Here is a 25,262-nt window from a genome sequence, read left to right as displayed (position 1 = left end):
GATAAATTCTCTAAATGTAGCACTCGCTTTTGCCAAAAAAAAAAAAAAAAAAGCATTTGTATTGTCAATATTTTTTCATTCACACAGCAAAGTAAAGCTAACCTTTATGGGTTTTACCTTTGCTTTGACCGCATGTTTGTCTAATGTGTGTGATAACTCTCACCTTACCACTTGCTCTTGTGTTAAATGAACTTTCACATGTTAATAACACAAGTAAACCATGTCTTAAAACAGATTTCAGATGTAAGAAAGGGAACATATCTACCTGTGGATTTATTTTAGTACTGGTGATGACTTCTAGAAAAGGAATTTAAATAATTTAGGAAATTTTTAATCATTTATACCATTAAATCAGTATTACATGTATTTTGGTTCAAAACTCAGTGGCCTCCATGGGAGATCACGTGTTTGAACTTAAATAAATCACTGACACTGGAAATGCAGAAAACATGCTTGTACCAATTATTTCAAGTTCTGTAGTTTCTGGGTAACGTGAGAAAGTCAGGGGCAGCAATACTTTTCCTATTTTTCTTAGAATTAAACTACAAAGCATTTTATTCTGCAAGGTACACAGAATATGGCAAATACCAAAGTAAGGTGATAGGTCACTTGGTGATGTATAATAGGAAGGAATGCAGAATGCACACTGTGAGAAATATCATCTTGGGCTAAAATCATTTTAGGCAGTTTAATCTAACTGTGATTTTAACCTGAACGTTTTGTGATTCACCTACTTAACTTACTTTCCTTTTACAGCTGGAACAAATACAGGAGTTAACCTGACTTTTATGTCCTTTTCAGTTTGAACTGTGGACATTGTAAAATATAAAAGTCTATTAATCCTTGTTTGCTTGTACATTTTATTTCAACTGTTTTGTACATTTGCTTAGCTGGCCTTTTTTTGTCTGACTTGTAGGTTTTTGAAGAAGAGCACCATATCTTGTACTTGGACCATGGTGGAGTTATTGTGGCTATCAAAGACACCTCTATCCCTCTGAAAATACTCAAGTAATCCTACAGTCAATTAGAGTAGAGCTATTGTGTATTCAAGACCTCAGGCAAAGTTCAGAGTTAAAGATAAGCATTTTAACATGATCATGTATGAAACACAGGTGGAGTCAGCTTAATTTAACATTCATTAAGTCAATAAAATGCAGTTGGATGTTTCCTTAAAGATTATTTCATGGTGCTGAAGATAGCATAATGCACTAATCATAATAAAATTTTGTTGCATCAGTGTAGGGTTTTTTTGCTTCAAAGGCTATTCTGGAACTCTACAGTAAAAGCCACGTTAACCATTGATTGTTATCTTCTGCTGGTTGACACCAGCAGTGCATGTCAATTATGCTCAACCTATGATGCATATGTGGCTTAGGCATGCAGTCAGGACAGTTCATTGGTACTGTAATAGATCTCTGTCCTCTCCCAGGGCCACAGTGAAATTGGAGAATAGCCCCTAGTCTCTCTGGCAAGAGCAATATAATGTAGACTTTGAGAGCCAACAGGCAAAGTTAGGTGCACTTATGTGCCGTGTAATATGATCTGCCAGAAACACAGTTTGTAGCGTGCATAGATCCTGTCATACAGTGATAATGCAGCGAGTGGTCTTCTCAGCTTCTTTGGTTGAGAAGGAAAGGTTTGCTGCAAAGCATTTTGTTATAAAATATCAAGTTTTAGACTGCATGACAGTGCAGCAAAATGTGGTAACCTTATGCAATGGCATGCAGAACTATGATTCTCAGCATAAAAAACTGTAAGAGACCTTTATAACTTGTGACTAGGTTCATTTTTGCAGAATTGCATACAGTAATAGGAACTAGCTGTGTACCTGGTTAGCTAGAATGAGGCATCACTAACCTACTATCCAAAAGACCTGGAGGAAATGTACAGAAGAAAAGAGACTTTGATTCCTAAATTTTGGATGCACAGAATATTTAAAATATGTTTGCTGGATTCATCAGCATCTTCTGCAAATTTTTAAGTGGCTGGTAGCAGCTGTGAAGGGCCATCATCATCTCAGTGCCTGCATTTACTGCATCTCCCACATGTTTTAGCAGTTGGGCTCTTTTGCCTCTCGTGTTTCACTGACCTCTGCTTAACAGGTCTCTAGTCAGAGGCTACTGGAAAGAATGAAGTGTAAATTAACTTGCTTTTGAAGCCACAAGGTAGGAAGATAGTCTGTTGACAGAGCTCTTTTTATCTCCCTGAGAATTTTTATTGTTGTGCCAAATTTATCATACACCTTCTCATAAAGATGTGAACCACTGGATATGATGCTGAAAAAAAGATCACATTACTATGATACACTGTCTAGGCATATTGTATTTTTGAGATCAAAAATCCTAGGCTTTAGTAGTGAGTTGGGTTTTTTTTATTAAGTGAATTCTGCTTTGTATAGTAATAGTTGGAAATGAAAACCATTTCTGCTTTTTTACAGGTTCAGCATAGATGAAGGCCAGACTTGGAGCACACATAATTTTACCAGCACTTCAGTCTTTGTAGATGGATTACTTAGTGAACCTGGAGATGAGACACTGGTCATGACGTAAGGTTTTGGTTTCATCTCTGCTCTCAGGGCTCTCTCTCTCCTTATGCACTTGAGCATATTTTCAGTTGTGCATGTTTGAGATAGTCCTTGAGTCAGTGGCTTTTGCTTCTTGCAGTCACACAGACTCTTACACTGATGTCCAAACTGCCCTGGTATGTAACCTGACTTAGAAATTATATAAGTGCAGTATTTCAGATTGTAAAAAGGATTATATTCATAAGAAATCTTACAAAGATACCACCAGAGAAAGTGGAATAATAAAAGTGCAATACAAATCTGAAAAATGTAGGGAAAAAACCCCCTATTTTCTCCATTTTTTTTCCCTATGGATTTTTAGTCAGACGTCAAAAAATGTTAAATATCTATTGTCTTCACAGTGTAAGCAACTATATTGTTGTCCTAGTAACTAGCATTGCAGTACTTTGTGTAACCAAGCACTGTGCTAACAAATGCCTGTTTTTATTCTGTGCAGTGACTGAGGCAGATGCTGTGAATAGAGTTAAAAATAGCCAAATTCTGCAACTCAGGCCCCTGTTTATCTGTCTCTTTCCAAAGGGCCAGGGACATCTGGATCTGAGCTGAAGGTTTTGCTACATCTCCACAATAAATGCTAATATTTTAGAAGTCTGAGAGTAAGAAACACCTGTCCAGCTAGGGAGAAAGGCACTTGCTGGCTGCAGCCAGAAAGGGGAGAGCACTCAGAGATGTGCAGGTTGTTGTATGTGCTGCTATCACAGCAGTTCGTGCGATCCTTTATAATGGAGCTCAGTGTCTTCATGACAAGGTTTTTCTCCTAGGAGTTACAGATAGAGCTACCTTTGACCAGTAGCATTTTCCCCAGGGAAAAATAAATTAATAGCCCAATGTGGACTTGTGTAAAGGATCCTCAGCAAAACAGAAATCCTACCTGATGTCCTTAAAAGCATAATGACTTCATAATGCTGTACTGCACGGAGGTGAATTTGTTATTTCTTTCTTTCTCCTCTGCCTCATTTATCCTCCATTATACATTTATGGCCTGAGAAGAACAGTATTATCCCACCATCTTTCCCTTCTCTCAAACACAGGTTTATTTATGGTATAATATATGCCACATGAAGACACTTATGCCTCTGAATGAGGGATTTATTTCCATTGACTTCAGTAAAAGCAGAGGGATCACAAGCTTATCCTAAACTGTACTTACTGACAGATAAAACGATGTGTGATGACTATATACTCTGGGTTGTTTTTTTTCTTATTAAGTATCATTAAAAACAGTGATTTGGTGAAGATGTGTTTAAATACTGGCTGAATGGACTGAGGAGCTCTTATAAAACACGATGCTTTTTTAAAATCATCAATCTGAAATATATAAAACTGTAGCTAGTTTTGATACCTGAGCCCAGATTGACAAAAAAGCGTCATATGACATATATTTCTAAAGGCAGAACAAGAGTCTGACTCCAGCATCTCAATGCCAGACTTGCAGGATCTTACTTTTTAGCTAGTTCTACAGAACATGGAGGACATCAAACATTTAATATCACAGACTGGCCCTGAAAACACTTTCAACCTTCCTGCCAGAATCTAAAGGTAATGAGAAGAATAAACCTGCTGTAGGTGTTGTGTTGATGCTGTTGTATCAGCTTCCTTGTCTCTCCTGCTGCTTTTGATTGCAGCTTTACCTTAAGGGTGATGTTGTCAGCCCAGCGGTGCTCAGTCTGACTTAATGTCAAGACGTTTTGTCGTTCTGTCTGGCTTAGTTCATTTTCTCTGAAAACTTATTCTTGCACTAAGTTGTTGTGCTTGAGTTCATCTACAGGGATTTGCTGGTTTTGAGTAATGTCATCCCTTAATACACACTCCCTGGAAAAAAACAAGAATCAACTATGCCACATTTTTCATTTTATTAGATAAAAATTTCTTCTGAGTAGAACGTGGTAAGATGAACCTGTGTCTGGTAATGGAAATAAATTAGTAGTGTCTTTCACCTTGGGGAATCCCCAAATCCATTACTAAGGACTTAGTCTGACATTTTTCAGTAGTATGGGAATTTGATTTTCTCCCTTTAGTATGAAGGTTTTTTGAATAAAGATTTTGAATAAAGAGTCCAATGTCAAAACGTGCATACATTAGGAGAGAGAGCATAATTCTGAATTGGGAAGGTAATAACTGTAAAAGTCTGCAGCAAAATTGAGGAACAGACAGTATTTTATTTAAAGCTTCTAGAATAAACTCACAAAGGAGTCAAAGAATATTTTTCTTGTATAGGAAATCACTGTTACAGTAGGGTAAAGTCCTATTTTCACTGAAGTCAACTTAGGGATTTCCTTCAAGGTTTTTAATTTGTATTAAAAGAAAAAAAAAATCCATAAAAAGGTTATCTGGTAAAGATATTAAGGGACCTGGTAACACTATCTGTAAGAGAGATTTCTCATCCTCCAGCATGGTGTCTGGGATATTGACCTGACTTGGAAGTAACTTGCATTTGAATTCCAGTTCTGCCTTAACTTGACCAAAGTCACAGAATCATAGAGTCACAGAATGCTTTGGGTTGGAAGGGCCCTTCAAGATGTCCAATGCCCCTGCCATGAGCAGGGCTTTCACTACAACAGGTTACTCAAAGCCCATCTTACCAGGCCTTCAACACTTCCTGGGATGGAGTATCCACAACTTCTCTGGACAACCTGTTCCAGTATCTAACCGTGCTCCCAGTGAAGAATTTCTTCTTAGGATCTAATCTCAGCCTTCATCTTAAGGCCATTCCACCTTGTTCTATCACTACACGCCCTTGTGAAAAGTCCCCCTCCAGCTCTCTTGTAGCTCCCTTTCAGGTACTGGAAGCTACTGTAAGGTCTCCCTGGAGCCTTCTCTTCTCCGGGCTGAACAACCCCAACTCTTTCAGCCTATCGTCATAGGACAGGTGCTCCAGCCTTGTTGAACTTAATAAACTCTACCCAGGCCCTCCTCTCAAGCCTGTCAAGGTCCCTCTGGATGGCATCCCTTCTCACCACACAGTTTAGTGTCACTGAAAAACTTGCTGGGGGTGCGCTCAATCCCACTGTCCATGTCACCAGCAAAGATATTAAACAGCACCAGTCCCAATACTGACCCCGGAGGATGTCACTCATCACTCTTTTCCATTCTAAAATGAAGTGGTCTGGTAAGCTTTACTGAAGAGGCAGGAGAATGCAAACCTGATTGCCTCAAGTCTTCATTTTGGAAAGTTTTGTGTTTTCTCCAAAACAGAGAAGAAAACCAAATGTTACCTTGTCAAAAGTTTTCATAAAACTGAGTTGTCATCCGCCAGTCAACATTAATCTAAATCATTCATCCAAATGCCCTGTGGTATTCAAAATATGTACACACAAATGCCAAGGAAAATATATTTTATTCAGTTGTGCTCTCCAAGAGACCTAGTCAAGATTTTTAGGAGTTTTAAGAGGTAAAGTATTCAAAAACTTAAGGAAACTCATTCTGTATAAAAACCAAATTCTAAAGAGACCTAGTTAGGAGTTTTAGGAAGGATAAGTAATAAAGTATTCATAAAGTTTAGGAAACTTGATCTGTGGGAAAATCACCTTCTAAATGAAGAGCTCAAATCTGCTATTTATTTTTACTTAAATGAATAAACAGTCTTCGTTAAGAAATTTTCTCAACTGATTGATATATTTTCATCAAAATATTGTACGGTCTAGTAGGTTTTATTTTGTGCAAAATTCTTTAAGAGTGAAAGGTACTGCAACCCAGTTTTATACTTAACAATATCTTATATTTGGGAAAAATTACTTAATAACACTGGATTGAGTAACTACCTAGCAGTGCAAAAGGAAGAATTTTCGTGTGTCTAAAATATTGATGTTCCTCTTCAGAGGAATTAGTTAATGTAATGAAAGATTCAAGCCTGTTAAAATTGCTTCTAAAATCACATTTCAGCTTCTGAGAGTGTTTCCCAAACCAGGTTATTTAGATTGCAGTGTGAACCCAGTAGGCACAATAACCATGGTTCCACAGTCCATGGCCCCTTTTAAAAGGCCAAAAAGAGGTTACATAAAAGGACTGTTTTTCTTTATGTCAGGTAGAATCAAAATCTTCCTCATGGGTAATTGTATTTTTTCCAGAGGGATATTTTTTTCTATTGTGTCCTAGAGTAGCAACTTAGGATGCTGCTGGGAAATTTATGACATCTCTGAACTGAAGAACCCCTGCATGCACATTTTTTTGTCTTGCAAGTTCATTGTTGCATTCCTTTTGGGTTCATAGGTGATAATGGAAACAAGAAGATAGTCAAATTACTCAAAACCAGGTGGATATTAACAGGTGTTAGATATTAGGGAGAGCCGTCTGGATTTTTGCAGCTGTTGATTTTGCTAGGAATGTCAACCTCACCTTTAACAACATAAGTAATAGCCAACATTACATGTAGTTTGTGGGGCCTATTGTGCCACTCATGGCAGCACACTGCTGTTGTCTTTGAGTATCTTATTAGGTGGAGATACTTCTCTGTATTGTGAATGCTTCACTATTAACTTTCTTGTACTGCAACACTTGTAAAAGGTAGATAGATGGTAGATAAAGCCTTGTAAGAGAGAATAGCTGATTTCCCAAGGCAAATTCTAGATTGTCTTTGCAGCTAGTTAATCTCTTGCTCAGTTATTCTGCTGTCTGCATGAGAAAGAATATGTCTGTCAATAGATGGAGAAAATGTGGTGAAAAAAGTATTCAAAAAATAAACTTGTTCCTCTGCTCCAATATAATCTAGGTATCAGTTCATACAGGTGTACAGGTGCCTGTTTAGTAGCAATCTAACGCTTTTGCTGTCATCTCTGTAGATAAAGATGTTAGCAGAGGAAGTCAGTGCATTGTAGTGTCACTGCCTTGGAGCCAAGACCTGTCTCTCTCTGCTCAAAAGAAGCTCAGTGGGTGAAGTTTTGGTTTTTTAATTTCTTTCCTTGAAGCTTCATAGTGTACTCAGAAGCATGATGCTTTCAGTGTCACTCTAAAGCCCATATTTAGAACATTTTTAGGGCAGACCTGGTAATATATTTGGATAAGAGGAACTGAGAGGTTAGGAATCCATGTTCTGTAAGAATGTTATCTTGTCCTTATTTAAGAGGAGAAGGACAGGAAACAGGTGACAGGTGACTTTTTCATTCCGAATAGAGTCTTTGTGTCATTTCGAGCCCCTGTTGCTGAGTGCCTGAAGCTTTGGTCCTCTAACTTCGCTCATTTTACTTTCTATTTCAAATAAATAGACATTAGAAACTTATCCAACAAATATTTTTTTAAGCATTTTACTTCACTTTGGCTGGGGATTTGAATTCTATTTTGCTATAATTTGGTCTCAAAATGAAGGAGCCACAATTTGGGTGACTATAGGCTATTAACTCTAGCTCTATTAGGTGACATCTGAATGAAGAATTTCCAGTTGTGACAAAAGAGACCTGATTTTTAAATACGGGAGTAGGGAAAAAAGTGGTATCTAAAGAATTAATTATAAAATTTTGTAAGTATCTGAGATTAATTTGATCTTTAAGTGAGATGACAGCAGGGAGTTGAATGATGCAAAGCTATCCTCTACAGTGTCATATGTTTCTCTTTAATCAATTTTGTTCACTGTGTACTTTGTATTTACTTCTGCATAAAGCATCAGGCTAGGCATTAAATCTGCAATTTCTTCCAAACAGCTTTTATGTTAAAAGGTTGTTCTTGGACAGGAACTTACCAAATACATTGGAAAAAAATTTTGGAGGTAATTCATAAAGATTATGGAATCCAAAACTTCTGGATAAAGTGGGAACACTCTCATCCTGCTCCTCCCTAACACTTCTCAGAACCTAAGTATTCATTTCCGTTCTTTTTTCCCAAATGATCTGAAACCAAGATGTTTTGGCATTAAAGAATGAATGGCAATTACTAGTTTTTGGGAGGAGGAAGCAATGAAAAAACCCCATATTTTGGTTCAATTTCAACTAAATTGTTTCCTCCCCTCATTTTTCATTTTGTCAGCCAAAAAAATAGAAAACAAAAGAACAAACCAAAAACTACAGCCCAACTAAATAACCCTACTCTTCTCTTTAGTGCATTAAATATATGCATGTGTTTGTAGCTTAAGGCATTTAAATCATAAATGTCTCAGTATAGTTGCACAAGATCTGTTGTGTACACAAGTACTCTTTATGTGCAGTTGCTTTATGTAGGCAGGTGTCTACTTTTGCACATGGAAGCATTCATCATTTCTGTAGCTGCAATTTAGGAAGGCCACTGAAACATGACCTCTGTTATGTTCTTTTGGGGAATTAGAAAAATATGCTGAATTATAATCTTGATGTATAACAGACTGCAGCTTGAATCTTGCATTACTTTCATCCATTTTACTAGTATGAACTCTTTGACTTATTTAGGTTTTTGTTGATTTTACAATGATGTAAGGGAAGCAAAGACAACTGTTGGAAGGAAAGTGTGGCTATAAAGATTAACCTGTTGTTTTCTTTTTTTTTTTTTTTTTGAAAATAGTAGTCTTTAAATACCATTGTAGTACATAGTCATGGCTAACCTGCTCTACCAACCCATATCTCCTTGGAAAATCTTTCATTAATATTGTTACTTCTGTGAGTTAAGGAGAACTGTTGGCAGTGGCTACACTAACGTACATCCTTCCATGCCACAACTTCATCATTTTACTCCCTCAGCTAGGTAATTTCTCCACAGATTTTTGCCTGTGTCTTCCTGTATGTTCAAAGGCACTATAATAATATTAACTACAACAGGCAGAAAAAACCCAAGATTGTCACAATTATTTCCTTTTTCGGTGATATTGTCACCATTTGTAGTAAAGGTCTAAGTGAAGCAAAGGACTCAGCTCTTTGAGCTCACCATAAATTGACAAGAGACTTCTAACACACTAATCCTTTTATGCAGGAGACAACTGAGAAAGTTGCTGCTGTTTTAATGTAAATGGCTTCTGATATCTAGTGAACTGTAAAGTAGATTGAGTATTTAATCTGAAATTGCAATTGTGTTTTAAAAATTATCATGGAGGTCTGACAGTTTAAAAAATATTTTAACAATACAGTAAGTTCACTGATAATTCTGTTTCCTACTAATATGATTTAGTGCAGAAAAAGAAGCCTCATATGGAGAACAAGATATAAATACTGTTTTTTAGCAAAGCTCTGTGACTGCTTCCATTTAAAAGTATAGGAGACAGAAAGAGTTGCTAAAATAATTAACTAGCATCTCTTGAGAGTGTGGTTTCCTTTCCCAGCTTGTTCACGTACTCACTGTTAGATATTGAGGTTTAGATCCATAAAGAATTTCGGGTACATACTTGGATATCTTTGCTTAGGTGCTGCCCAGAGGAATTTAGACATTTTATCCAAGATAGAGCCATTGAGATTGCCCATATCACCTGTATGTGGGATCCTCAATTGACCCTGTTTCAAATCTTAGGTTTTATTGTCAGTAGCTGTATACATTTGAAGGCTCTCCCAAAAAATCTAAAGGTCCTGATCCACCCCTAACTGGCATGTCAAGTCAGCAGGGTGTGTCAACAGGGCAATACAGGACTGTGCAGACACTCTGCTTGACAGCATCCCGTGAACATCACAGTGGATGACAAAGTCATACAGAGGAGAGAAAAAGCCAATGCAGCTCTTGGGAGACTAAAGCAATAAGTCCATAATGAAAGAGGCTTCTGATTTAAAACAAAAGTAACTGTGCATCACACAGTTGTCATCAATAGTCTTCAGTATGGCTGCAAAACTTGCACAGTTTTAGTTACTGCAATAAACATCTGAATAAATTCTGCATGTGCTGTCTTTGTGACCTTGGTGGGAAAGTACTGCAGGATCACTCCCACCGCTTTAAGGTCTTTGAGTGTTCTCAGATATTCATGAATAAAACTTGTAGGTTCAGCTGTGCTGCTCTAAGGATCCAGACAAAAGGCTGCTCAAAGCTATTTTCTTTGTCTGGAGACAATATGGCTTACAGCTCAAAGGTAAACCATCATAATAGTACAAAAGTTGCTCAAGGTGTGTCAATGTATATGGGTTGAGATCTGTGATATGTGACTCTGTAGCTAAAATTCATCTGCTGTGGCAAAGAATGTTTTGATGCTATGAAAACCTATGTACAAAATCCTAAAAAACACAGCAGAAAAGTTAAAGAGGAAGGCAAATGAAGTGCTTATAAAAAGCTGTGTCTCTGACATCCAAGATGAGCAGTGTGTTGTCAGACTCAGGCTCATTTCTCCTGTATGAAGTCATAGAAGCTGAATGTTTACCTGATAAGTTTTTGGGAGTCTCCAACATCAGCACCCTCATAGCTGCAGTTGCCTGCACAGGTGACACAGCTATTACTGCTCATCTGAACCAGGAGTATCTATTGCATAGATGCTCTTGTGTGTTGAATAGAAATGTGCATTTACTGGAAAAGATTATCATTGCATATAATTTCTGTTAAATTAGCTCCCCCTGATTATGAGCTTTATCAGGAACAGAAATAACAAGCAATCCTCTAGCAAATAGTTTAAATGAGTTAGCTTAAAATCTGCATTAAACTGTCTTATCTACCAAATGATACAATCAAATTAAAAAATTATGGGCTCATAAATGAACTAGGAACAAATGTACAAAGTTGTTATGGCAACTGAAACACTGAAGTTAAAATTATGGATCCCAAATTCTTGCAAATAAAAGTAAATTAATTTCGAAGGTAATTGGAATTTCTTCCAAAAATTATTTATCACAGCATTATCCTTTATAGTTTCAACAGAATTGATTTGATGGCTTTCAAATGTAATACAATTAATCAAGAGGAAGGTTTTAGTAGCTTATGAATTACTATCATCTTGATATATAACTTCTAGTCATCAGTTACACTTGCTGAACCGTTCCAGTTTGTTCCATTCATATGATTTTATTCGACATATGTATTTTGCACCTGAGCAATTAGATTGTGATTGCTGTTATGTATTGCTTTATTGTAGTTCATATTTTTGTCTAATCCATCGAATTCTACTTAATGCATGCCTTTGTTACTTTGAAAAAATGCTTCTTTTTTATTCTAGTGATATTTAGCAATACATTTAAATGCACTCATCCGATGTGTCTGCAAAACTCTGTCAACTATAGAGCAACATGTGCTACTGCAGCACAGCATCAATAATCATTAAGCTTTTTTTTCAAACAGTTTGCTAAACTGGATGCATGTAAAGCACTGGATTCCTTAGGAAATTTGCCCTATGAATTACAAAGCGGTATGACTGCGTTTTTATTGGGGTTTGTGACTGTAGTGGGACACTTTCTTGAATCTGTGGGATTTTACTTGCAGTGCTGCAGTTACTGTGCTCTGTCAAAATCTCATTTTCAGTCTGTAGAATCGGAACAGCCATAATGGAAATGACCTTTTTTGTTAGTTTGGGGGTTTTTGCAGGAGGCTGGACCAACAAAAGACAGCAAAAGTTATTTCTATCTTCTGCTAAAAATCCACAGAGGAGAAGGTTACAGTTCACCCATTGAAGCAGTGCCTTTCTTGTGTGCACATATAGTTTGCATGTAGCTTCCATATTACTCTGGTAGATTTTGCATAATTTCTAGAATAATTTCTATAATTTTTCTATCATTATAAGATTTGGAACTCGGCAATATCTGTCCAGTTTGTCTAATGTCTATCTCTAATCCTGATTGTGTATAATTTCTCACTCTGGTGAGGAGGAATAAACAACTCCAATATCTTGTACCATTACCTCTATAGAATTCTAGAATCATAAAATTGTTGAGGTTGGAAGGGACCTCGGGAGATCTCCTGGTCCAATCCCTTTGCTCACCCAGAGCCAATCACATAGGATGGTTTCCAGATGGCTTTTGAATATCTCCAAGGATGGAGACTCCACAACCTCTCTAGGCACCTGTGCCAGTACTTGATCACCCTCACTTGAACACCCTCTTGTTGTTCAGAGAAAACCTCCTGTGTTTCAGTTTGAGGCTGTTACCTCTAGTCCTATCACTGGGCACCCCTGAAGACAATCTGACTCCATCTTCTTTGCACCCTCCTTTCAGGTTTTGGTGGATGTCTCTGAGCCTTCTCTTCTTCAGGCTGAACAGTCCCACTTCTCCCAACCTCTCCTCATAGGAGAGATGCTCCAGCCCCTTCATCACCTTCACAGCTTTTTGTTGCACTCCCTCCAGTCTTTCCATCTCTCTCTTGTTCTGGGGAGCCCAAAATTGGACCCAGTACTCCACGTGTAGCCTCACCAGTACTGAGGAGAAGGAATTAGAGAATTGTGCAGTTAGATCTTTTAAGTTTATTTATCCTTGTAGTTCCTCTTTCTTGCCCTTCCTCCAGGACAGCTCTTCACTCTATAACAAGACTGAAAACATTTTGTTGTACTTCTCAGCTTTATCTTTTCCAGAGAAAAACCCAATTCTCTCAATCTTTCTTCATTGGTTATATTTTCTAAGCACCTTATGAATCATTTTGCCCCTCTTCAAATTCATTTTTATTGGGTGTGTAAATATGCATAAAATATCCAAAATTAGACATGATATTCTTCCAGAGGCTCCACTTTTGCCAAGTTTATAAAAATAATTATCTCCATGTCTTCTGTTTTCCATTTCTGAATATGACCTAGAATTAGTCTTTCTTATTTTGCAGCAACACTGCATTCTTGGTTTAATTTCCCAGAATTCCCCAAGTCTTTTCTTCGATATTTGAAAGTTATTTTCTGTCTTGGTTTTGCACCTTTGTTGTGAGTTTGGGGGTTTTTTTCCCAGAAATATTTTTTGCACTTGGTTTTGGAGTATTTCATCATATTGATTTCTGAACATTGCTTCCATCAGTCAATGTCCACTCCCTTCCTTCTGCGTTATCTGCAAAATTTTTTTGTGTTTCTTATTTGTTCACAAGTATTAATGAAAATATTGACTGTGGACCCATCATATCTTTGTGATACATATCTCAAAATATTCCCTGTTTGATAACTACCTTTTGAAAATGGATTCTTCTAATTGGATATGTACTCCCATTCCTCCTCACAGTGATTCTATCTGCACTGATGCTTTCTTTTCTATATTGAGACAATGTCAGCTAGAAATGTATAACAGTTTTAACAAAGGTCAGAATATGCTAGATTTTCTCCTTTCCTTTATCTGCTAAACCAGTTACCCTGTAAAAGGAGGAAATTACATTAGTTTGACATGATTTGGTTTTGACAAATCCATGGTAACTGTTTGTTATCATTTTAATTATCTCCAAGGTGCTTAGAAGTAGATAGCTCAATAATTTGTTTGGTATCTTTGTGGATATCAAAATTAATGCTGTAACTCTCTGAGCTTCATTTTGCTGTTTCATATCTCTGGTTATATATACACATACACGCACACGTGTGTGTGTATGTGTCTGTATTTATACATAGAGTCAACGTGTTTCCCTTGCCATAGTCATTTGGAATCATCCTCATGAGATTTCAAATATAATTAATAATAGTTCAGAGATTATGTTTTATGCTTTCAGGAAAATTTCATTATTCTGTTCTGCCTTGAACTCAAACCACCATCTCCTTTCTTCTCCTTTCCTGACTAATCTGCCTGAGATAGCTAACACGAATGAAGAAAATTTGATTTGTTCTGTGGAAAATACTTTCCTTGAGGCAGGAGTGAAGCTTTAACAGGACTTGGCTCCTTGCACTTGAACATGTTAGTTGATAAATGGGTTAGTAAAAGAAATGTAATAGATTTGTAAAGTTTTGTGGTGTCTAGAGAAGCATTCACTGAGGTAGGTATTGCACCTACCACAGAGGTAGACAGGTGTTGCATAAGCACATGGCAAAGTCTGCTTTATGGTAGTACCTCGTATGGAGAAACAAAGATTTTAAAATAGAGGTACAGGTATTTAGTATGCAAAAGACACTTCATGTCTGTCAGCAAACCCAGTCATATTGAAACAGGCGTTGTGGAAAAAGCATGAGACCACCTAAGTAGTCACTTTATTGAGTATATAACTACCAATGAATAAGATTATATGGTGACAGCAGCTCTCAGGATCCAGCTGAACCAGAAAAAGGAACCAAATCCTGAGGTCTCAATGAGAGATGTGGGACCACACACCTATGTGCACATATAGCCAGGGGACTGAGCCACATTTTTTAATTTTCGTGTGTTGCTTCTACTTCTGAGCCATGGGTGCATTTAGAAGGAAAGAAATTAGGGGATCCAGCTCCTTTAATCTCAGAGCCGTACAAGAAAAGAGTAAGACATACAAACTAAATGCATATGTTTCTGTTTCATTAAGTGCACTGCTGATGGTGTGGTTTCCTATGCACGTGGCTTGTTAGGTCCTTACAGTGTGAGCAGTGTGGGCAATAATGTATCGATATCTACATCTCTCTGCTACGGATGAGAAGCAAAGACACCAGAAAGGAAGGGGAGAAATCACTGTACATCTTTAGTCTCTCTGAACTACTTTTCAGCCTCATTGGTAGACTTCAGAGCTCTACGTCCATTTACCAGAAGAAATGCTTAGTGTGATGATGTTGCCTCTGTGCTGCAGAGAGTTGAGCATTCACTCACTTCTGGTCTACCCTAGTTCCACTTTGAACCTGGTATTCAGGACAAGAGAAATGTCTGTGCACTGCAGAATGCTTTTAACAAAACTGTACCATTCCTGCTGTGTCTGGATTTGGACAAAATTGAGGGCAAAACAAAAGGAATGAATTAGCTTGGAGAACGCTACTAAAGCTTGGAATATGAACTCTGTGCAGTATGAACTGCATAGAAATTGTTGGCTTCAGAATCAACCTTAAATTCTTTGGCAAGTAAGTCACATAAGCCTGATACAAACCACAAATACATTTTACTTTTGCCCAAATAGAGTCTTTATCCTTTCTAATTTGTTGCTGGATGTCATACATACCCATTTTGTTTTGGAAATAAAGATTCCGATTTAGAAAATGTTGGCTGTGTTGAAAATGCAGCTTGGTTTTTAAAGCAATGAGATTTCCTTTTTTTTTTCCCCTAAAAAAATTGTACAGTTTATGGCTGGTTTTTGGGTTTTACTACACAAGGGACTATCTGAAATGAAGAGGAAACTCTGAGTTCTTCAGTACAATGTGTAGGTGCAGTGTATTCCTTAGAAATTGATACAATTTCATTATACTGCTGTGACTTTAAACAATAGCAAATTGCTATCTAAAACCTGTAGAAATTAACAAAAAAAACCCACAACAAAACCAACTGAAGAAGTTGTAGTATAATCTCAAGGAATGAGTGACAGAGCTGGAAATTCAATCTAGTGATCCTAGTTCTGCTTCCTGTTGAAATCTGAGAGCTGTGTGTTTCATGTAGCAAGATAATAGACAAAAGTATTGGGTTCCAAATTAGAAAAGCTTATTTCCAATTAAATTTCTGGGCTAGAGAAAAAATCTCTAATACATGATATATATTTTTTTTCATTGAAAAGTTTCATATACAATTGACAAATGTTTCCTAACTAGATTCATTATACATAAAGAGGAGTAAAAGCCAAAGAAAAATTAAACTGGGACCTTTAAGCACAGAACTATGACGGTGGAAAAGAAAAGATAGAACTGAAATTTTGAATCTCAGATCTATGGTATTTTTTTGCAGTAAGAGTTTACTTTTGATCTTTTTGTTCAGAGTCTTTGGACATATTAGCTACCGTTCGGACTGGGAACTGGTGAAGGTGGACTTCAGACCATCCTTCCCCAGGGAGTGCACTGATGATGACTATGAGTCTTGGGAGCTCACAAATCTGCAGGTATTCGTGGTCTTATGTTAACTGACAAAACTTTTCCGTAGCTTTCAGATTCATATAGAACTGTGTGCTAGGGAAACGTTTCCAAATTCAATTTGGATGCTTAGTCTCCTTATGTTGATATTTGCTGATTTCTCAATAGTTTAAAATGGGAGAGGATCTTGTGTTCATTTTGGTTTTGTAATCTGTGTCCTAGGAAAGGTGGAAGTATATCTGCTGGGTTGCCATAATAATAGGTGGTCCTGCTGGATTAGCAAGCATATACCATAAACTGAAGTGTGTAATATTGATTCAAGCAATTTCAACATGCAGTTATGTGTTCTGCCAACTTCCTGACCACATACTGTACTCATATATAAATTGCCATAAGTACAGTCCATTCCAGAAGTAATTTAGGATCTCAGTGGACCAATCACGTAACAGGGTCCAGTTGTTTTGGGCAATGCCATTTCTGCAGTAATGCATTAAGGCTGTGCTAATCCTGGTGCTCTGGCCAAATCCAATTTTGGGAAGTTAAATTGTCTCTGCAATGTATTGATTGAAGAGGCAAATCTGAGGGTATTTTTTAATTAAATGGAATATGTCATATTTATTCATAATCATTCGGATTATTATGTTTTGCTTCTTCCAGTACATTTGTTCTTTTGCTCTCTGCAGGGTTGGTTTATTTTTTGCATACTACTTTGTGTTACTCCAGCTCTACTGCTCCCATTTGCCAGTTCTCATGCCTAATTTTACACTTCTTGTTTGGGACTGCTGTGTGTTTACTGAGAATATTATGCAGATCTGAGCCTAAAGAGTAACAGTATTTTGGGATATTGGCATCGAAATGTCTTTCAGAAATTAGAAACTACTAAAATGACTTTGACAGAGTACTTGCAGATGCCCAATTACCAGTGGAGTGTGTAAAGATAGCCTTCATTCTACCTGTGTCCACATGCTTGGTACATCGGGTTGGCTGCCAACGTGAAATATGGTGATTTAGAGAGAACTTCAGCTATGTGCAGCCACACTGAATATTTAAATGGCCAGTTGGAGCTTTGTGCCTAGATTGTGTACACATGAAACATGGATTAGATTGCACTTGAATTTTCATGTACATCTTCAGATTTTTGCCCTGGAAATACAGCCCATGTTACAACTTTGTAATGACCCGTTAGCAGACAGCAGTGAATATGAGAGCTATCTATACCTATATATTTGAATATGAGAGAATATTTGAATATTGATGCAAGTTCTTGGCAGCAAGATCAGCCTTTCTCAGGACAACATAAGGTCATGTGTGTGTGGTGTAGGTTATGGTGCAATAAGTCCAGTGCTTTGATATCCAGGGTGATCGTTGCATCATGGGCCAGCAGAGAAGCTTTCGAAAGAGGAAGATTTCATCATGGTGCATTAAAGGGAGAAGTTTCACATCAGCTCTCACATCCAAAGTTTGTGAATGTGTGAACTCTGATTTCTTATGGTGAGTCTATCTGTGGACCTTTTGATTCATTGCTAGTAAACAGTTTGAGATGGGTTTATTTTACTCCTTCTTCCCCTCTCCCCACATAGCCATATATAAATAAATAGGTAAACTGTTATTTGAATAGCAGGTTTCTTTTGCATTTGTTAAAAATATTACCATGTTTAAGTATGTGTTTCACCTGCCTGAACAAATCCTGATGTTTTTCTCTATTGATCAAGGCTTGAAAAATGACAATTGGATTCATTTAAAAGGCAAACAAACCCTTTCTATTTGCAAATGAAAAAAGAAAAAAGCAAGGAAATGTTTGGTCTGAGTGGCAAAGGAAACCTTTAAAAGATCTAAGGTACCATGGGAGTTAATTTTGCAGAACTGACAAAGTAATTACAACCAGTTTTTCCCCAAAGTGTACACAACTCCCACTGAAATTAGACTTAAAACAGAACTGGCTTCACCAACTTGTATGTTCATCTGGTAGAATAACACTAAAAAAAATTATTTACTCTTAAAAATGTAGTCTCATCCACCCCAAATTAGACTGCTGAGTGAAGTGGGGATAGTAACACACTTGGTGTTGATGTTTTTCAGTGATTATGGGTTTGAGCGCTCTGCACTTCTGAAGTCGGAGTCTAACAAATGCTTTGCTGACTTTTGGTTTAACCCAGAAGCACCGCCTGAAGACTGTGTGCTGGGGCAGGCATACACCAGCAGCACTGGGTAAGCTGGTTTTGTATTCAACTAGCTTGATGAGGCTTCCAAAGAGGGGGAGAATATTCCAACCAGAGGCCTCAAAAGTGGTTTGAAAGAAATTCACATTTCAATACCTAAGGGGAGCCTATAAGAGGGCTAGAGAGGGACTTTTTACAAGGGCATGTAGTGATAGGTCAAGTGGGAATGGCCTACAGATGAAGCAGGATAGGTTGAGATTAGATATTAGGAGGAAATTCTTTACTGAGAGGGTGGTGAGACACTGAAAAACTTGTGCAGTTGTTCCCTGGAAGTGTGGAAGTCCTGGTTGGGTGGGACTTTGAGCAACTTGGTTTAGTGGAATATGTTCCTTGGGTGTTGGAACTAGAAGATCTTGAAGGTCCCTTCCAACCCAAACCAGTCTGTGATTCTATGTAATGTAAATAAGGCAAACTGTAAAACCTGGGAAATGCAAAAGCTGTGACTGACTTAGTGCATGTGCACAAGCTTCCTACAAATTAAGGGAAGATAATTGTTCCCTTGCATGTTCCCAGTGGTTGAAAAACTAATCTGTTCAAGAAGAGGGGGAGCTGTCTTGTTTGCAGCATTTTAATTTTTTAATGTCCATTCAAAGCCTTTTCTTTTAGCTCATTGCTTAGGTCTAGAGCAATTTTCAGTTTGGATCTCATAAATTACTCTGAGGACCTGGTAACATCTCACAAAATTTCCCAGTCTCTCATTTTTATAAGAGTAAGTTCTGCGAAGAATAATTTTTTTTCCTGACCATATGGGACACTCAGAATCAAAGGAAAGCGTTAGTAACTGTAAACAATACCACATAGGATATACACTACAATGTAGTCTGACGTCTGTGCTGAGAATAACTTGCAGCTGGCATCTATTCTGGCTTATCATAACACCATCTCAGTCAGTTGTAGAGATGAGAACCAAATGATGAAATGTCCAATCTGGCAATAGAATCACAGTCTCTGTGTATATTTGCCTTACCGAGGAAAATGATGCCTTTTGGGTTGCGGCTGACAGCTGTGATATACAGAGTGGGAATTCAAAAGAGTGGCATATGACTGATTTTAAAGGACGTTTAAAAATCGCATACCTGTGTGAAACTGATCTGTGAATAATTACTGTACGCGCCCAAGTATTTCGTTATTAGCTCTTTAAAAGTGTTACTTCTTTCAATCTTTTATACTGTTATGTTACACAATATTACAAGTCTTTTGAGAAATTAATTGATTCTAGTGCAGCAGTTAAGCAATTAGTTCTGGGTTAATGCAGAAGCTGCTTGGTCTAATTTCTTCCTGATCTTTGAGGTTTGAACCAAAACCTCTAGAGCAATGAAGACTGTTGAGTGCTAGGAAAGGGGATGGCGAGGAGGACAGAAGACTGTCTATCTCCTGGAGGTACTCAGGCACATTTCTAAGTTTGAAAAGACAGACTCTTCTAATGCATTCAAGTGAAATCCTCATCTTGCTCCACACCACCCTTCTTCAATGGGTTTTCCTTAGTAAAGGCAATGTCCCCAATCCAAGTACTTGGTTTTGATCATCTGCAATCTTGTCTGTTTGTGCACCCAAGGAAAATGCATTAGCTACAATCACACTTGCATTTGGTGTCTCTGATGGCATTCTTTTGCTTACCTCCAGTTCACCATGTTCACTGCTTACTGTTTTTGCAGGTACAGGAAAGTTGTCTCTAATGTGTGTGAAGGTGGCGTAGACCTGCAGCAGAATGTAGCACAGCATATGTGTCCATTGATTGCTCCCAAGGGACTTCAGATCAGCATCAGAGAAGAAAGCCTGGCCGTTAGGCCCGGGGAAGACATCACCTTCGTTGTCAGACAAGAGCAGGTAGTAATAAACATTGGCTTCATGAAAGTTTAATTGCTGCTTTTAGGGTTAATTTCACTCCTACCTGCTTTGCTGCTGAATGAAGATTAATTTGTGCTTGAGACAAGGATTAATGGATTTGGAAATATTGGAACTTCTGTTTTCAAGTGAATCAGATGACAGTAAACTCAGTGAATCTCCAAGTTCTACCCACAGAACAGGATTTGTGTCCTCAGCAGCAAAGGCAATAGCTTCTTGGAAAATCAAAGCAACTGGATTACCAAAGTCTCCTTGGACTGAAAATCTCAGCTGTTGTATCAGAGAAGAACAGAAATGCAGAAAACATTTAATATTCGGGTTTAAGTGTTTTTGAGAATCTGCCTTTCAGAAAGGAATGAGGCAAAGCTTTACAGAAATCAGCAAATAGCACAGCATAAGAATATTTATTATATATTAGTTGTGTTGCCAAAGATATGGGGGATTTTCTTTTTATTGAGAGAGACAATGCCCTAAGGCCCTGACCAACAGCAGTGAGTAACTGCTGGATGAATTGTTTACCATGGGTATGTTTCCTCATGCTTGTTTTTTAGCATTAGGCTATAACTGCTGTGCTCAGGTTACCAGAGTATTTGTACATCCTGGCTAACCCCACTGATTTGCAAGAATTTGAAGAAAATTCACACATTTTGGCAAACCTGTGCAATATAAATTGAGCATTTGGGATTTATTTCTGTAAGTTACGTGCAGAACACTGGGCTGCTTAATGCTTCTCAGGCTCTGCATCCCAATGTGTGCAGTACCCCAACAGTTTGTGTGGCAAGTTCTGCTGCCTCCTCTTTCTAGAATTTGTTTGGAAATGTTTATTGTAAGCCCAGAGCATTTGGTTGCAATTTGGATTCTAATGATTTTGATTGGCAGTTTGACTTTTTTCCTACTGAAGCTTTCATGGATCTCTGTGGCAATATGAAAACCATTTAAAGTTATTCACAAATCTTCAGAAGTGAGGAATCTTGAAGACAATCTAGTGCTGTGTTTCCTGGTGAAGTCTGTGCTCTGTTCATCAAAGAGGAAGGCAGATTTAGAAGAACTGTAGCAGTTTGGTGCCCTCTATGGCTAAGAATAATATTTAAACTCAAATGTCCTGAGCGTTTCTTAGGATTTAATCTATATGACAAAATCCAATGAGAATTCATAACAATTAGTGAGTTTAAGAAACAGCTCTACTACAATAAACCCAAACATACTACTTTCTCCAATGAACAAAATTAATTTACTAGTTTCTGGGAATGCAGAAATGCCAGACATCAGAGAGTAAAGAAAACACGCTTCTGTTACGCTTGGGCAGTTTTCAAGTGTCCTTAGAAATAATAGCAATAATGATGATGATGATAATTTTTTTTCCATAGTCTGTTGGCTGAATATATGAATAAATAATATCATGACCATCTCCTATTTTTTATGGAAGTGGAAGCCCCAACTTCTTATAAATTTAGCTGATTTATGTGACTCTTTTGTTTTCTGTCCACTGCTCTCTTTGTTTATTGGTCTGGAAAATAGAAATATCTTGTTGTTTTGAATACAGCACTCTCATCCTTACACTAGGGAAACTATTTAGAATAATATAGTAAGAGAAGCTTGCATGTATTGGCTTTTAACACTGGTTTCTATCTCATCTGGAAAAAACACGCATGTGTACTTGTTAGCATAAGAAAGCGAGAACAAGAAGTCTTTGCAAGCTAATGTCATCTAAAGAGATTCCACTTACACTGCTGGCAAGAACATATCTCTTCTGCTTTAAACTGTAATAATATATTATCTCTTTTGCTAAATTCTACTATTCTGTTGTCAAAAGAAAGAAAAAACTATTCACAGTGAAGAGGCTTTTAAGGTTCTTTTTGTGTCTTGAAATATGGTGCTTAGGTATTTGATAATCCTACAGGTTCCTTATTATGGGTGTTCTTTTACGTTGTAAGCAACGTTCTTTCATCTGATAAAACAACCACACTGCCAAATAACAAAAGGAGGAAATAATAGTATGTTTCCCTTCCTTCTGTAATGCCAGGGAACATAAATTCTAGGCTTGGTACCTCCTTTGATTTTCAAAGAATCATAGAATTATAGATTGCCAGGTTGGAAGGGACGTCGATGATCATCTGGTCCAACCTGTCTTGGCAAAAGCACAGCCTAGACAAGATGGTCAGCACCTGTGCTGCTGAATCTGAAGTGTCCAACTGTGGGGAATCCACCAGTTTCCTGGAGAGATTATTCCAGTGGCTGATTGGGTTTGAAAAAAATTACATTAATACTTCCTTTTGAGATTAAATTTTGGAATAAACCTATTTCAGAGTGGCTTTTGGAGAAGTGGAGTGATTTTTGAATACTTCTATTGATGTCGATCCTTCTCTGCTCTGATGGCCTTTCCTGTCACTTGACCAGCACATGGGTGTATACATTCCTTTCCCAGAGGCAGTGAAATTTTTTAAGTCAATACTGTGTTTTCACAACACAGAGGCTTTTCTATGAAGCCTGGCCCTGTAGCCTGTCTTAATTGCATGGCTGTCATGGCAAGCAAGCAGGAACATAAGTACTGCTGGAGATCAAGGAAGCAGGGCAGCTCACCAAGGCAGTTCTGCCAGTAGTATTGAGAAAGTATTGCTGCTAACAGCTAAAATGAATTTTCCTTTCACTGCATCCAAATCTCTAGCCCATGTAGCACAGGCCTGATTTCTCTCCTGAGCAGCCATACCATGACAACATGAGTAATAGTCATGTTTGTCCTCTGACAGGATTATCAGCTTTGCAGTCCTTTAGGCCTGAGTTTAGGAAGATGGTGTCATTTAAAGGAGCACGTGGCAGAAGTGCGAGGAATTATGGATTCAATGAGATGTTTGATATGACAGAATTATTTGGCTGGACTTTTAAACCCTTTCCCAAACCCAGCTTGGTAATCTGCTTCATTAAACATGCACTAATTTTGCACTAGAGCATGGTAGTTCTAGACATGCTTGGTGGCTCAGTATAATGCTGTACACCTCTGTGTGAAGATCCCAGCTTGGGTCTTAAAGGCCATGTAATTGACACTAAGAGGCTGTGCTTAGAAGGTGCTGTGAAGAATGCCTAAGCCAATTAATTTTGCTTTATAATTGGAAAGGCTAAAAGTTCACTGAATGAGCAGTAATTTGCTAAAATAACAATCTTCAGTGGCTTGCAATGATATGAGCATTGCACCATTATGTTAGTTAATGTCCACCTGCATTAAGACAAGAATGATGGTTTCTGTGCCATACAACTTGATTAGTGGTCTGAGGTGTCTAATTTTAAGGTAGCACCTTACTGTGGAAATTTTGTATTATCTCTATTAATGCACAGAGCATCTGTTGCACTAACATCATTGCCATGGGTTGTAGTGGTTTTACTGCAGCTATTGCAATTGAGTCAAAATGTCTGGCAGGGGCTGAAAATGCTGCTGTGATTCAGTAAAGGGTTATAAACATGTGTCCTGTCTGTTTTGGTTCTGGCCATTTAAAATGTTTTTGATATATTTTCCTTTTAGGGTGATATATTGAGTACCAAATACCAGGTAGATCTTGGAGATGGCTTTAAGGCGATATATGTGAACCTTACGATGACTGGAGAACCCATCCGTCACCGCTATGAGAATCCTGGGATTTACCGTGTGTCAGTGAAGGCTGAGAATGTGGCTGGGCATGATGAGGCTGTGGTGTTCATCCAAGTCAACTGTAAATCATCTCTTTGCTTTTCTTACTTCTACCACTTTGTAAAAACCTCATGACAGCTATGAAGTAGTAAAGAAAATTACTAGTCGCAATTAGGAAAAGGCATATTTTTCAACACCCTCATGCAGCCTTGCAGTGTTGTATGTTTTGAATTCAGAGGCTTGTAAACCTAATGTAATAGGAGCTCAGAATTAGTTTTAGTCCAATTTGGCAGAAGGATGGTTTAATCTTTTAAATAACAAGTATGCCTCAGTTCAAATCTCAGGTTTTATCCATCTTCCTGATTCAAGACCCTGTTCACAGCCTTAGCAGCCAAAATTTAACACTATATCTTTTTAAAGCTTCTAGGTGTAATGTAAAGCAAGTGAACAGGAGTGTTGAGAATATGAGCTTTTGTATGATTTTGAAAAATACTAAAAATCTCAGTGTTTCTAAATCTAGATTTTAGTTAGTTAATTCTCATAGAATTTTAAATAATACTTGGATATAACTTTGTGTTGGCAGGAAGTATCACTTGGCTTAGACTTCTCTCCCTCTCCTTAATTAAGACCTAAAATACCCAATCAAACAGATATAAAATAAAGAATATCATGGCACAGGGAATGTCATGCACCATTGCAAGTTTAATGTACCTCAGTCATCTCATAACTGAAATGAAGAGGGAAACTCAAAACTGGAACTGAATATTCCTCTTTCTTTGAGATTCAAGGCAGCTATTGCTTCACCTGTTTTCAGATGTGTCAAAAATTCAGAAGCGAGTAACATCAAAGGAAAAGATACTCATCTTGCATTCTCCAGGTGTCTGTTTCCCCTCTGTTTTGAGTGGTGTGTCTTCCATCCTAATCCCAAAGCAATGGAAATCACTGGAGCCATATACACGGATGTGCACAGATCCAAGTGCTTTATGTCAGCTTGATATTTATGTATTTTGCTGGTCAGTGTCCTTGAGTCCAGAGTTTCCAGTTGTGCTTTGATTGACAGGTGGGGCCCATTCATACTAATGACCAATCTTCTAATAAAATCAAACAGAAAGGATCACAGTCAAATTCTCAACTTCAGTTTCATTATCTGTTTCTTTGTTGTGTTTATTTTTTAAATCATTTGACAACCCCAGAGAGCTGAGGTAAATTACTTAGGGCTTCACTGTTACTGTTTAGAAGCTTCTAGCTGCTGAGAAGTAGATTAGCCAGAGAAACAGTCTGTACAGGCAATGAAGAGGAAAA

At 37.7% G+C, this 25,262-nt stretch overlaps 1 protein-coding gene across 9 annotated transcripts in view; it reads left to right on the top strand.

Annotated features, from left to right (window-relative positions):
• The window catches only part of SORCS2 (sortilin related VPS10 domain containing receptor 2), a 598,972-nt gene that overhangs the window by 537,573 nt on the left and 36,137 nt on the right, over positions 1-25,262 (top strand). For all 9 annotated transcript variants that reach the window (XM_032685842.1, XM_032685841.1, XM_032685845.1 and 6 more), the window contains 7 exons: positions 917-1,008; positions 2,438-2,545; positions 16,186-16,306; positions 17,635-17,768; positions 18,357-18,485; positions 20,152-20,323; positions 23,856-24,042. In XM_032685842.1, coding sequence (XP_032541733.1) covers positions 917-1,008; positions 2,438-2,545; positions 16,186-16,306; positions 17,635-17,768; positions 18,357-18,485; positions 20,152-20,323; positions 23,856-24,042 — 943 coding nt within the window. The remainder of the gene's footprint in view (positions 1-916; positions 1,009-2,437; positions 2,546-16,185; positions 16,307-17,634; positions 17,769-18,356; positions 18,486-20,151; positions 20,324-23,855; positions 24,043-25,262) is intronic.

This window comes from Chiroxiphia lanceolata, chromosome 4 (assembly GCF_009829145.1).
Source record: "Chiroxiphia lanceolata isolate bChiLan1 chromosome 4, bChiLan1.pri, whole genome shotgun sequence".
In the NCBI taxonomy this organism is placed as follows: Eukaryota; Metazoa; Chordata; class Aves; order Passeriformes; family Pipridae; genus Chiroxiphia; species Chiroxiphia lanceolata.
Note: the sequence above shows the minus strand (reverse complement) of the source record. Positions and strands in the feature narration are given on the sequence as shown.